This window comes from Poromitra crassiceps (assembly GCF_964638095.1).
Source record: "Poromitra crassiceps genome assembly, chromosome: 14".
Taxonomy (NCBI): Eukaryota; Metazoa; Chordata; class Actinopteri; order Beryciformes; family Melamphaidae; genus Poromitra; species Poromitra crassiceps.
This window is the reverse complement of record NC_139633.1, coordinates 13,021,370-13,036,369: the sequence shown is the minus strand read 5'-3', so window position 1 is coordinate 13,036,369 and position 15,000 is coordinate 13,021,370. Positions and strand designations below refer to the sequence as shown.

Below are 15,000 nucleotides of genomic sequence, written 5' to 3'. Positions count from 1 at the left end.
CTGAATCTTACGTTAGTTACTCCAGTTGGCCGAATGGGAAAAAAAAACATCTCCCCTTTGAATAAATGCCCTCCAAGCAGTGTGCCGTTCGGATTTCAAAGTCATTGGTTCTTGTAATCAATTCAAAACAGCATCGACAGCAGGCAACGGGGGCAGCCATTTTGTTATTACTCCTCGGCACAGTCTAGACACCCGCCCTTGACAACGTACGACATTTCCTCCAAAAGTTGCCAATCTACCGATCTGCCCTGCTTCTGTTTTAAGTGTTGAGGTTGCCGGTTGCCCCCTTTGTTGTTGCATACAGTATTACGAATCAAAGCTTTAATGTGGGAAAGTAGTGGTTTCTGAGACCAGCAGAGTCCACTAACCCAACACACACACACACACACACACACACACACATATACATATACACACACACACACACACACACACATATACACACACAGAGCTGAGAATTCATCCAGCGTGCTGCCCTGCTATGTTACTTTGGATCAGAGATTGGATCTTAATCCACTACTAGATCCACACATCAACACAGAGCATGTGGTTGTGTGTGTGTGTGTGTGTGTGTGTGTGTGTGTGTGTATCCCCAGCTCTGTCTGTCTCTGTAGGGAACAGAAGTGTGGGAAGATCTGAGGAGCTGAATGGAGGCAGTCTGAGGTTCATCACAAGTGGTGTTAGCTAAATAATTAGCCTGGGTGAATTCACTTAACATGGAGAGTTGTCAGACAGTTATACGGCCAACTCCAGATGAATACAGATGGAACCTTCACAGAGGTCCCACTTTCTTTCTGACAGTATGTCTTCAGGCCTTGCCATCTTATTAGATAGATGGAACACAGTGGAGAGAAACAGGCGAGGTTGGAGAGAGAGAGATGGAGGCGATGACGTGTAACAGGGGTTATGTTCTAGATTACAGTAGGGTCTATGGTACCGGTACCTTTACAACCGGTACTTACCGGACCTTAATGGCAAAGCAGATTTAGGTCCCTCATTTCGTTGCCATGCCAGAGCTGCCGAGTGAAATACAGTATCTGTCCTCCGGTGCTCTGAAACCAGCGCCGCATACACCTTCACTAACATCATCGTTTGGAGCGTGCCAGTTGAAACATATAAAAATACAAATAAATAAAAAAAGTTTTAAATCTGCTTTAAATTGTAAAAAGTGTCAGTGTTCAAGCGCCATTTCGGCACAGTACCATTTTAAAAGTATCGTTTTAGCACCAAAAATGCAAAACGTTACCCATCCCTCGTCTTGATTCAAATGCATTAATTCACAAGATATGAGTCTTAGATATCAGAAGAAAAAAACATGGGAACTCAAATCACAAAGTGTACATGTAATAAGCCTTCCTCAAAGGCTGAATGTTGCATGTGTTATTAATGATTATAAAAAAAAAGTTGTAAAAAGTTGCTGCTGTCGTGGGCTATGGCTCTCCTGCGCTCAAAAACCATTTAAGACCTTTTTAAAGGCTGTTTGGATGTTTAGGAAATAAAAAGAGATAATTAATTTACATATAATTTGCTGATTCTTTGTTTTGTTTCATGTTGAATCATGTTTTTGGCTAGGCCTGCTTAGTGATATTCCTTAGCTCACACAATAGCAGAGAACAAGCTGGAATCTCAGTAGGCTACAGAAAGCTACTTGTACCTTTCCAGAGGCACATTTATATCATCAGCAGTTTATTCAACAATTCCAACAACATGTGTTGATTTTCTGGAAATAGTGTATTTTAAATGGTGTAGATAGATTCACTAATGACACAGATAATATGCTAAGTTAATGCTTTAGGGTCGTTCAAAGCATCGTTCAAAGCAGCTGAAATCATTAAATAATGATGCTGTCTTGGATTCTTCTGAATAAATAATGCGATATATTTTTTCTAAAAAATCGGATCGGATATTACAGTATCTGCCATGCTTGTGACTTTTTGGCCCGGTTCCGATATGTTTTTATTGTGGTGTTATAAGGCCTACTAAACTTCTGCCACCTGTAAATCTCGGAATGCCATTCGACACGTCAGAGGTCAGCACATTTGGGGGGTTAAAGTTCAGTATAATTAGTTGAACTTTGGGCGCAAGAAAGTTGGGCGAAAAATCAAGGTGTCGCGCTGCACTTTCAGATGCACAGATGTTTAGGAGAGCCCTGCCGCATCATTGAAAACAATGGCCTTGCTCTGCGCAATGTGTGTTTGGTGTGTTTGGTGAAAGTCCGGTAAGATACAAGTGAAAGTCCGGTGAGATACAAGTGATTGAGGGCAGAGATATACCGTACTTGTTGTTCACGTCGGTCGTGCACGTCCTATCCAAATTAACACTACGCATAGGGTTCAAACGGATGCAGGATATGCGAGGCAGCCATCATGTGTGCACGTGAACGCATAGTTAAAAGCAAGTATACAGTATCTCCACCCTTAGGAGAGAATGTGGGTCCATTACGCATGTGCTAGGCATGTTGTGTGGAAAAAGAATGAAGGTCGAAAATGTTGCATTTTTACTGGGGGGAAATTAGAAGATGGGATCTGCATCAAAGTTCTTGAGATGTTACCATCTCTGCAGTAGGCTATTATAGCCGCTGGTTAGCAATAGTGTATGAAAGCTCCAGTGGACCTGTAAATGAATGAGAGCTGGTTGGCTGTGCGGAGTTGAGCAAAGGCAGACAAAGACGTTCTTTACATCAGACTTGCATTCTGTACATCCAGCAGGCATGTGTCATTTACATCCGTGACCTTGTCACTACGGAGACGAGTGAAGTCATGACGGATATGTGACATTACATTATCCCCCTTTAACCTTCTCTCTCTGTCACTCTCTGTCCCCCATCTTGCATTCCTCACCTCCTTTCTTCCCTCTGCTTTTAACCTTCCTCTCTTCTCCTGACCTTTCCCTCCTCTCCCCCGCTCGTCTCCTCTGAATTTCCTCTCTCTTTTACGTCTCTTTCTCTCTCTCCACCTCTGACCACCCCCCCCCCCCTCTCTCTATCCCCCTCTTCTTCCTCTCACGACTCCAATCCTGATGTCAACAGTAGTGATACCCATAGTGAACCAGATTGTAGATAACGTGCGACCGTGTGCTCTGTAGTGCACACGGAAGGCACATATGAAACACGCAGTGGGGACAGACCCGAGGGGCAGTGCACACGGGAGGCACATATGAAACATGCAGTGGGGACAGACCCGAGGGGCAGTGCACACGGGAGGCACATATGAAACATGCAGTGGGGACAGGCCCGAGGGGCAGTGCACACGGGAGGCACATATGAAACATGCAGTGGGGACAGGCCCGAGGGGCAGTGCACACGGGAGGCACATATGAAACACGCAGTGGGGACAGACCCGAGGGGCAGTGCACACGGAAGGCACATATGAAACATGCAGTGGGGACAGGCCCGAGGGGCAGTGCACACGGAAGGCACATATGAAACATGCAGTGGGGACAGGCCCGAGGGGCAGTGCACACGGGAGGCACATATGAAACACGCAGTGGGGACAGGCCCGAGGGGCAGTGCACACGGAAGGCACATATGAAACACGCAGTGGGGACAGGCCCGAGGGGCAGTGCACACGGAAGGCACATATGAAACATGCAGTGGGGACAGACCCGAGGGGCAGTGCACATGGAAGGCACATATGAAACATGCCGTGGGGACAGGCCCGAGGGGCAGTGCACACGGAAGGCACATATGAAACATGCAGTGGGGACAGGCCCGAGGGGCAGTGCACACGGAAGGCACATATGAAACATGCAGTGGGGACAGGCCCGAGGGGCAGTGCACACGGGAGGTACATATGAAACATGCAGTGGGGACAGGCCCGAGGGGCACTGGGGACAGGCCCGAGGGGCCCTGGGAACAGGCCAGAGGGACACTGGGGACAGACCGGAGGGGCACTGGGGACAGGCCCGAGGGGCACTGGGGACAGGCCCGAGGGGCACTGGGGACAGGCCCGAGGGGCACTCACAAACTCTCATAGGACCTGACCTTGGAAAAGCACCATCAGCATCCATATTGTTCCTGCCTTATCAGCACAAAACTTCATACACATTTTTGATGTGTTTTTTGATTGATAACGCATCATGTCTTGGTACTTCATATACATGTAGTATTACCACATTAGTGACAATGGGGAAAAAAACAGTTTGACCAGTTCTGCAATAAACTGAACTTTGAGATTACGCATGCTTAAGTCATGAATATAATGTTATGAATATATTTTTTATATCAATAATCAACAATGTTTGATGATGTGAGAAGGTGATGTGTATGTGCACTACTACAATGAAAACACTGCCGGTAGTGTGTGTGTGTGTGTGTGTGAGTGTGTGAGAGAGAGAGAGAGAGAGAGAGAGAGAGAGAGAGAGAGAGAGAGAGATAGGGATTGTCAACACATGCTTGGCCAAAGTGTTTGGTTCAAATGTCCAGATCTAAGTGACAGTAGTTCTTCTCAGCATAACTTTCTCCAGCTTTCCTCAGGGGACTTGTGTCACTTCAACCACTTCAGAGCCATCAACACACAAACCTGGACACACAGCATGACAAGTGCCTCTGTGACATACACATGCAAGAACATGCGCACGCACGTACGTACGTACGCACACACACGTGCACACACACACACACACACACACACACACACACACACACACACACACACACATCAGCATGCACTCATGCTCTTAACCCATTGATACCTGATGCAGCATTTGTGTGTATATCCCTCATTTGTTTGTGTAACGCGGTTTGCGGTCTTAAAGGGATACACACACAAATGCTGCATCAGGTATCAATGGGTTAAGAGAGCACACCACAGCAACACAGACACACATTCAAACAAACACATTTTCCACAACAGGCCTTCATTCCACTCAAGTACCACCAGTACCAATGTTTCATGCAAAAATATATCTGAGAAATATTGATTCTCAGATTGTAAAAATAGGAATTTAACCAAATGTCATGATTTAATTCAATATTAATTAAATTGATAAGTGTCAAATCAATTATTTTGCATTTGCATAAAATTGAATCGATAAAATTGCAGTATTGCCCAAAATGATCATCATTGGTGGTGGTTCTAATTGTCAAGGCAATAGTCACTCTTTGCTGCTACAGTAGTGCCGAAATACACATTCATTACAAATGTGACAGAAATGTGCCACTGAGAAAGGGCTACATGTGTTATCCATAAATAAATTAGTTTCAGAGTTTTACAAGTTATGAATTTGTCATCATTAGTTTCATCTGAAACATGATTAAAAATGTCACACATGGGTGAACATTAAACTTGTAGCAGTATTTGGGGAGGTTTACCAGAAAACAATTGGAAGATTAAATGAGTATTTTCTGTTTTGTAAAATTTCTTGGGGAGGCTAACTGGACTGGAGTGCATACTATCTCCATCAATAATCATGTCATCCTCCTCTAGCCAGAACCTGTTCAGAGGAGTACAGTCGTTTTATATTGAAATGTGATACATTAAGAGCAGTGTTGGACAAGTTATTCAGGAAGTGTAGTTACTTTTGACTGATTAATCCTTTAAAAAGCAATATAATTACTTTACTTATTACTTGGTTTCAAAATAAATTAGTTACGTTACTTTACTATATTACTTTCGCTACCCCACTTCAGAAAAATTGATGTACATTATTTTTAGCTAGCTCTTTTTAGGAGTGAATCCACTTTATTTGAACAATACAGGAGGTGTCAACAATCAGCTAGAGTGCATACTTTTTAGTTACTTAGATTAGTAACTAATATAATTACTTTTTGGAAATTGTAATCCCTTAAATTACTTGTTGTATTGGACTGCACTTGCAATGTTGTGATTTGACTTTTAGATATTTCTCCTATTTTCTTTTATCTCTGAATATTGATATGACCGATACGCTGCATACTGACACTAAGACAAATTCCTCGTATCTAATCTTGCATATTGTGTCAAGAAAGGTTATTCTGATTCTGATGGAATCTATTGTTGTACATTTAAGTGGAGTATATCGTTCAAATGGAGTCTTTTATTCATTAAGAATATTACTGTAACTATTAGTTTCTATGAATTTATTGTTCATAATGTTGTATTGCTTCTACAATATTTCTGCCGAACCAAACAGTGGAGATTTATGTAATCCTCTACTAGACTATACTGTGTATATCATGAACAAGTAGCATTATTCCACCCTTTACAGTTTGAACTGGAGTATTATTTTATCAGGTATTGTTTCATATGTGATTGTATTGTTTCTCCTCTCTGTGTCTCAGTAAACAGTGGAGGTTGTGTGTAATCATCTACACAACATAACCTGAATAACTCCAGTCATGTTAGCTCTCTGCTGGCATTAATCAGAGGCGGGCGTATTAATGAGAGCGCGGCAGCGAGCTAATTACAGCCATAGATTCTGCAGCAGCCCATTAAATATACAGATGACAGAATTAAAGAGCCCAGCCTCTTCTGATTAATCTTTAAATGGGGAAAAACTAATGATGTCTGCACAAACTTTCCCTTCACACACTTCCCCCCCCTCTCCTCTCAACGTCAACGCCTGGCAATCAATCAAATTAATTAAGGAAAAATAATTTGTATCATTTAACATTTCCCTCTTTCCTGCTCGGTTGCTGCAGTGTAGAAATGTGCGCTGTAGTAGACGGGCTCTGGAAATTATCCAAGTCTTTTTGTTTCCGCCCTTCATTCCCCCCCCCCCCACACACACACACACACACACACTGGGGTGTGATGTTTCATCTCTCTTCATTTGCTTTGGCTTGGGAAAAAAACATCTGGATTAGTAAGTCTGGCCATCATCCTCATTCCAATGAACCCATTCCAGGCCTAAATATAGAAGCATTACTGTCCAAATGAGGTGAGGAGTTATATCACGTATGGTATTCTTGGAACATTAACCACATTAAAATATTGATTATCAAGCAAAATATGTTGATGTTAAGATGCCTAGACAGGATTCCTTAATTCAATAGTGAACATAGACTCCAGAAAGTTCCATCTCAGGCTTATAGATACAGAAGCATTACTGGTGAGATGAATGAACTAGCATGCATTTATGTAAGCAAGCACACAGGGAATTCATATCACAATGTTGATTGCATATATGCTTATAATCCTGTTTTCATCTAAACTAAGATTCAGTATGGGACATATTGACCTCAAGTGCCCTGAACTCATTCAGCATAACAAAGTGCAAGTGAACAGACTCATAATTTATGGAAACAAGCCCTCACAGAGCACTCATTACAAATATGATAGCACATGGAATCACAGCCTATTTTGAACTAAATACGTTTTAGCAAAGACAAGAGCCCTTACAATTACAGGTAAATGGGCTAATATAATGTATTTATGTAAACAGACACATAAGGTTATTCATAACAGGACATTGATTTTACATGGTTAAAATAAACTATTTTGATCTTAACTGAGATTTAGCATAGAACATATTGACCCTGTTCAAAGACATGCACCCTTAATTCACATGTTTAGGAAACCAGAAAGCCCGCAGAAAGAACATCAAATGAACCATTTATGGAAAACGCCAAATTATTAATATTCCCAGAACGGTGCATAATGTTGACAGAGAAAAATGATGATCAGCTGTTTCCTGCAGGAAGCCGTCTTGATCTTTCCAAAGCGTCGATGCTGCCATTGGAGGAAAACCTCATTTCTCCAAAAAGTCATCTTGCAGGAGAGAAAATATAGCTCATATTTCCATACTGGCACTCTGGCAGTGTGCATTTTTTTTTTTTTCAATGTATGCCACTATTTTTGATTCAATTCATGGGGGCCATGAAACCTCTTCAAACCATAAAGGAACATTCAAAGATTAAATTCATATTAAAACGTTGGAACTTGCCATTCTTGGGAGTTACAAGGTTTCCACGAGACATCGGCGATTGACAAGTCTCTCCTCTGTGATCAATTGACTCTCGGGGGGGCATTACACTGCATTACACTCATAATCCGATTTGCCTTTGATTTGTTCGCTGTTCCGTGCGCTTCGAGGGGAATAATTGTCTGTAGATGATGCTATTAGTATTGACGGTTGTAAAAGGGCGATGGTTTGAGGACCGCCCGACACATTGATGGTCCAGAATAGATCCGGTCTGAAAGTGATTGTCTGATCCATTACCCTTTATGAAGAGGAGAGTGGAGGAGAGGCGAGACACTCTCTCAATAGCAAAAGATCATCATCTATTTAGTTTGGAGGAAACGGTATTCAGAGAGATCTTTTGCCCTTTTATGAAAGAGGAACACGGAGGAGAGGAGAGACGCTCACTATCAAAGATCGCCATCTGTTTATTGGGATAAGAACACAGCGTTCAGAATGACCCATTACCCTGAAGAGGTGGAGACTTGAAACAAGAGCGAGGACACTCGCTCATCATCACTGTATCCTCACCTACACTATTTATTGGGATTTATTCATATCTATCCAGAGGTGGTTTGCATGCACACAATTACACAGATTCACACCATTCAGCCCCATAAGAACACAGAGTAAAGGCCCCCCAACACATGATCCTCGGCGCCTGCTGTGCCCTTGTTTTCCTATGGACAGAGCGGTTTCCAGGTGTTTCCAGGACTTTCCAGGTGGTTTCCAGGACGTTCCACGTGTTCCAGGACTGTCCTACCTGCCCATGACCTTCCCAAGATCATACCCCACCGCCAAGCAAATTTTCAGCCCAATCCAAGCTAGAGTGTGGGCCTGAGGTGGTTTCCAGGTGTTTTTCCAGGACTTTCCAGGACTGTCCGACCTGCCCATGAACTTCCCCGGATCATAACCATTGATTGTATATATATATATATATATATATATATATATATATATATATATATATATATATATATATATATATATATATATATACACACACAATGTATATATATATATATATATATATATATATATATATATATACAGTATATATGGACGTAGCCTAGTGTTGTTTTATTGACTTCTGTGTTGAAGCACATTCATGGTTGAAGTGGCCTGTCGCTATCTTGGGGTGCTATGATGCGTCTGACGAGGTATCACCTGAATGTATTGACGGCAATGCGTACAGTACATTTTAACATGCATTATCAATGATTTGATCCACAGTCCTGGGACATTCAAACATTTTGTCCACATAGACAGACATTATTGGAGATAGAAGGTTTCTGCAGGACAGTGATGAAGTTAGCTGAAAGTGGCATCGAAGAGCTTTGCGAGCTCAAATGCTACTGATTAGTATCAGCAGTCATTAATTACGAGCGTCAGACTGGGTGATGTTCTCAGATGAAGCAGAACATGTTTGGCTGTGGAGCTCAGCTCTCTAATGATGCTGGTAAACAGAAAGTTAATTGTCCTTTAGAATGACTGAGGAAGTCATTGGAAGACAGTGAGACTGAGAGACAGCGGAGCGATGACTGAACAACAACATGCACACATAACAGTGCATGGATACAGTATGTACTGTACATGCACCTACAGGCATACATAACAACAGACACGGGTGTGTAGAGGTTTGTACACACACACACACACACACACACACACACACACACACACACACACACACACGCACACACACACAAGCATATACTGTACAGTAAAATGCTGACAGACACACACTCTCAGGCGTACACGGCAGCACAAACAGTCACATCCATGCAGACCTGCAGCTCACCTGTAAAGTCAGTGTTAACAGGAAGGGTGTCATTAGGAAAGCGGTAGTAACTGCTCCCTGGGAACCTGGTTCCCCTGACGACAGGGTCTTGTGGGTCAGACAGAGAGATGTCTGTCCGCTCCAGCTGGGAAAATAAAAAAACACAGTAAGCAGGACAGCAGCAATAACACTAAAATATGTATTCAGAAACAGCGCCATTATCAACAAGAAAATGCATCGGAAGGAGGAGAGAGAGCAGACGCTGAAGCGGTCTCGGAAAATCAACCCCACCCCACCCATCCAGGTCATAAACTCTTTGAGGCTCCCCCCCTTGGCAGAAGACTGAGGTCTGTCGGTACCAGAACCTCTAGTGACAGGGTCAGCTTCTACCCAACTGCCATCCGCCTCTTCATTCAAGACCCGAAAGGCCCCAGCAAATAAGGACTTTATCACTCCCCCGCCCTCCCACCCTGATGCTCCCTGCACTGTACTAGAGATTTTCATCCGCCAATTATTTTCCCATAGACATTTCGTAAAATGCTTATAAAAATAGTTGTACTTGTTCAAACCAAACGGTACAGATATTTAGAAACAGGAACGATCGCATAACATTTCACTCTGACCAAAATGTTTTAAAAAATCTGGTTTAAAGAAGAAAAAAAAATTTTTTTTTAAAGTTTTGGTCCGAGTGAAATGTTCGATTCTAAATATATCTGAACCGTTTGGTTTGACGAAGTAAAACAATTTTTATAAGCATTTTACAAAATGTCTATGGGAAAATAAATTGCGGAGGAAAATCTCTGGTACAGTGCTGAAGCAGGAAGTGACGTTCACTTTGCCTCTCTATATTTTGCACTTTATAATTTTGTGATGGTTTTCCTGTATTGCTTTGCCTTCTACTATTGATGTGACCTCTGCGCTGCATACTTGCACCAAGTCAAATTCCTCGATGGTAATCTGATTACTTACTGTGGCTATTCAAGTGTAATCTGATTACTTACTGTGGCTATTCAAGTGAATCTTAGGAGAGAAAAAAACATATTTTTTCGATGCAAATCGAAAGTCTGTCTTGAGGGATTATGATCGAATAAAGCTAGATAATTCTCAACAAGTGACGGTAACAAAGTGGAATATACTTGATATGTTCATGCTGCTCACACACAGACCTGGTAGAGGGGGCGTGGTCCGTTGAGTTGGGCTGGGGGGTCCCAGTCGATGTGAATGGTGGTCTGATTCATTGGATTTAGTCGAGGTGGGGACAACCCAGATGGAGCTGGGAGGAGAAAGAGGAGAGAAGGAAATCACACTCAAGTATGCTCGCATCATTCCAAAACAATGAATGTGGTTGTAATTGCTTCTTACTTATTAGATCCCAAAGCAGTCTCAATACAAAATAAAATCACTTTGTGATCTTGATCTTAATTTTATGACCCTTCTTCAGCTCATTGTCCCTATAGCTACTGGACAAAAGTGTCATTTCCACTTTATTGAGGGTCAATTCAATTTCCGTCTTTCACTTTAACGTTAAATTAAATTTCCTTTTTAAACATAGCAGAGCTATTGGAGCTGCAGCGTTAAGACATTTCATAAATAAATCAGCAGGGGACCCACTGAGATGGTGAGGAGAGATATGTAAGGATGGAGAGAGAAACCTCGCGAGTGATCGAGTGGTACGGGATGGGCAGGGTGTGCGTGTGCATTAAGTGTCATCCCATCCTGGTGTTTGTGTGTGTGTGTGTGTGTGTGTGTGTGTGTGTGTGTGTGTGTGTGTGCGCGTGTGCGTGTGTGTTTCAGTAATGGTCTAAATGGTCTGTGGTAGGAGTAAATTAGCTCTCGCTGACACACACCCGTGCGCAGGCCATCTTTAGTGTGACTCCTAATAGAGCTCTTAAATGGGAAGTGGACAGCTTGTCTTGGGCGGCTCATCTTGGCACATCAAACCATAAATTACTGCCAATCGATAGCTCACCAGTCTATTGAAATTGAGCTATGGTGTCATTTAGAACATTCTCTGTGCCGCACACGCGCGCAGCGCGCGCACGCACACACACACACACACACACACACACACACACACAATGTAAAACATGGGTGGATTGATGTATGAAGTAGTAGAAAACAAGTGTATCTTTTAGTTCAAACTGATCTCTCTCTCTCAAAGCCTGAGTGTGTGTGTGTGTGTGTGTGTGTGTGTGTGTGTGTGTGTGTACCGCTATGTGTTTAGAGCAGATGGTTAGAAGATAAGGAGGTAGATGAGTGTGACTGTTTAATGTCAGTGAGTCAATCAGTGAGCAGAGTGGGCGTGGCACTGAATGTCTTAAAAAAAAAGAGGAGTACTCCTATGGAGGACAGATGCCTCTTTATCCTGTATAGTGATAGATGTCCCACATGGACGTCCCTCAACCTGCATCTATCTAGCATTACAGGCACACTACAGTGACTGCTGTGGTCTACTGTATACCTCCGAAAAACACTGTGCTTTAGCTGATCGATTTATCGCATATCTGATCCCTCTAAAATAAGGAGCCAGACTATTCCTTGCACCTTCTGAAGGATAAAAGTAAAAAAAAAAAAAAAAAGTGTAAACAAAATTGACTTCATTATTTTTTTTCTACACACATTGGATCACATTGGGCAGAAGTCACTTCAATTTCATGTGAACATATGGAAACAGGACAGTGGTAATGCAACAGGCCTGTTGTGTGTGTCAGTTCAAAGAGCATTTCCCCTTCTCCATTGGCTAGAAAAATATAGCCTATCCCTATGTCATGATGAGATTAAATTGGTGAAAGTTTGTCCAGAATGATATCGTTTTCTCTCCCCTGCTGCACAGGTAGGATGATGCAAATAAATATAGCCTACATTATGTAAAGTCATTGCATAAATGTGTTTTTATTGTAAAAGTGGATGTGAAGTAGGAGCCAAGTCTTGTTGGAGCGGACATCACAGTACAGCCGTGTTGCGGCTGTCTCTCATCCAAATCACGTTATATCTGCGTGGGATATATATACCACCTAGGTTACATATATGTTTCACATAGGGTTGTGTTTGGATGTCTATGTTTTATTTTGGCCAATATTGAAATGTTCAAGAATTGCATGTTGTGTGAACAGAAACATTAGTTCTATCTACCACTTTAGGCAATTTAGGCTGATTTGGTTGATATTTCTTCTCGAAATGTATTAGTCTCAATGCATGCTGGGAGATTTGAGGGAGTGAGAGAGAGAGAGAGAGAGAGGGGGAGAGACAGGGCCAGTTCCAGAACAAGATGACTAGGGATGCATCCTAGATAGGAAGGGGTGCACATGCACGGGCCGCACGAAAAATTTGACATGTTATTTTACTAAAAATAATGCATTTTACCATCATTTCAAGTAGAATGATACCAGCCAAGCAAGAATATTTCAAGTCTTTCAAGTGCTTTACTGAAATATTTGGACCATATAATGATAATACAATTATCTCAACCTTAAAAGGTTACATGTAGGTGCCAAAAAGCCATAAATTCACATCAAAGAACAAAGAAAAACAACTATTATAATTCAAGTTTAAACTGTAAGTGTGCAGCTGCAGCATTTATTAAAAAGAAAAAAAAAGAAAAAAAGAAATTACCACTCTTTTCAACTGAGCATGCAGACAATTAAAATAAGGGTGCAATGCGTGCTTTTGCACCCCTGTAAAACCGGGCCTGGGGAGAGAACAGTTTGAGCTCCGCGCAATGCGCACTGAATAAGGCCTGGTTCTGAAAAGCGCTAAGTGCTAAATTAACGCCAGGGGGGAAGATATCGTTAGGCCAGTATTTAAGGCCGAAACGCCCATTCTGGCCTATTCTGCCACTGCGCCACGTCTCTTCGGCGTAAAGCGCATTTCGGGGGCTAAAACCATGTTGCTATCTTCCTGAGGCAGGCGCAAGACGCGTTTCTTTGCGTTTAACGCCAGTTTTTGCGCCTAAGGCCACTGCAAAGATAGGGCCCGATAACTCCATGCTGGCCTGGGAATGTCTTGCGATCCCCCAGGCAGAGCTGGCTAATGTGGCCAGGGAAAAGAAAGTTTGGGGTTCCCTGCTGGAACTGCTACCTCCACGACCCGATCCTGGATAAGCAGTTGAAGATGATGATGATGATGATGTTCGAAAAGGAATAAGCATCGTGTTTAGGTGTACATGTTTATTGTGTCTCCTTGTTAATTCACTGTAATGTACTTACACTGTGACACATTCAGTTTGATGAATCCCACTCGCCCGCCCACACACACACACACACACACACACACACACACACACACACAGACACACACACACACACACACAGACAAGGTTAACAGTCCACCAGAGAGGTTAATTTTGGTTGCCGCCATGGTAATGAAGCAGCTACATAACAGGCCAGCTCCCAGGGAGCAATTGTGTATGTGTGTGTTTTCTGTTTTTATAGCGACTGACATGTCTTAACAGGCTCTTAGCGTACAGTTACACCACACACACACACACACACACACACACACACACACACACACACCACTTATTGACATGGCGATCCCTTGCCATGCATATTTCTCCCCTCAAGAAGGGCCTCAGGCCAATTATGCGTAAATCAATAAAGTTCCTGTTCTGTTGAGTGGTGTTACAGTGTGTGTGTGTGTGTGTGTGTGTGTGTGTGTGTGTGTGTGTGTGTGTGTGTGTGTGTGTGTGTGTGTGTGTGTCTGTGTGTATGTGTGTATGTCTGTTGAGTGGTGTTACAGTGTGTGTGTGTGTGTGTGTGTGTGTGTATGTCTTGTAGAACAAGCCTTTATGGATGTAGGATACATAAAACATCACCATCAGCCCCTGATTAGCCAGTCACTTTATGCTCTGATCGATAACGTCGTGGGAAGACACGCACACACTCAAACAAAGGCAAACGCATCAACACACACACACACACACACACACACACACTCAAACTCAGCGCTCTCCCTCGGTCGGTGTGCGTCTGGGTATGTGGTGATATTCAGTCAGTCTTGGTCTGATGTGTGTGTGTAACTCCAGTGGTTTTGCAGATGCTGTCGGCTTCCTGACAGCAGATGGCAGCTGGCTCTAACGGCACAGCCTTGGGGGTGTGTGTGTTTAATTAAGAATCAAATGGTACTTTTGGATCAGTGCATCAGTACTACAGTGTATCCAAACGAGCAGAGAAAAGACGGTCTTTATTTTAAAGCTTTATTTATTTATGTATTTATTTAATTATGCATTTATTATTTTTTTTTATTTCTATTTCATTTTTTTGTTTTTTTCATTTCACGGGTGAAAGATTGCGCAATTTAGTGAGTGGATATTACTTCTGAATTTTCTCCTGCACCTGAGATGA

The 15,000-nt window shown here is 42.5% G+C and overlaps 1 protein-coding gene across 1 annotated transcript in view; it reads right to left on the bottom strand.

The window, feature by feature from the left end:
- Positions 1-15,000, bottom strand: part of ush2a (Usher syndrome 2A (autosomal recessive, mild)) — a gene marked incomplete at both ends in the record, with an annotated part of 353,577 nt that overhangs the window by 214,773 nt on the left and 123,804 nt on the right. The window contains 2 exons of the mRNA XM_083650615.1: positions 9,680-9,803; positions 10,825-10,931. Coding sequence (XP_083506741.1) covers positions 9,680-9,803; positions 10,825-10,931 — 231 coding nt within the window. The remainder of the gene's footprint in view (positions 1-9,679; positions 9,804-10,824; positions 10,932-15,000) is intronic.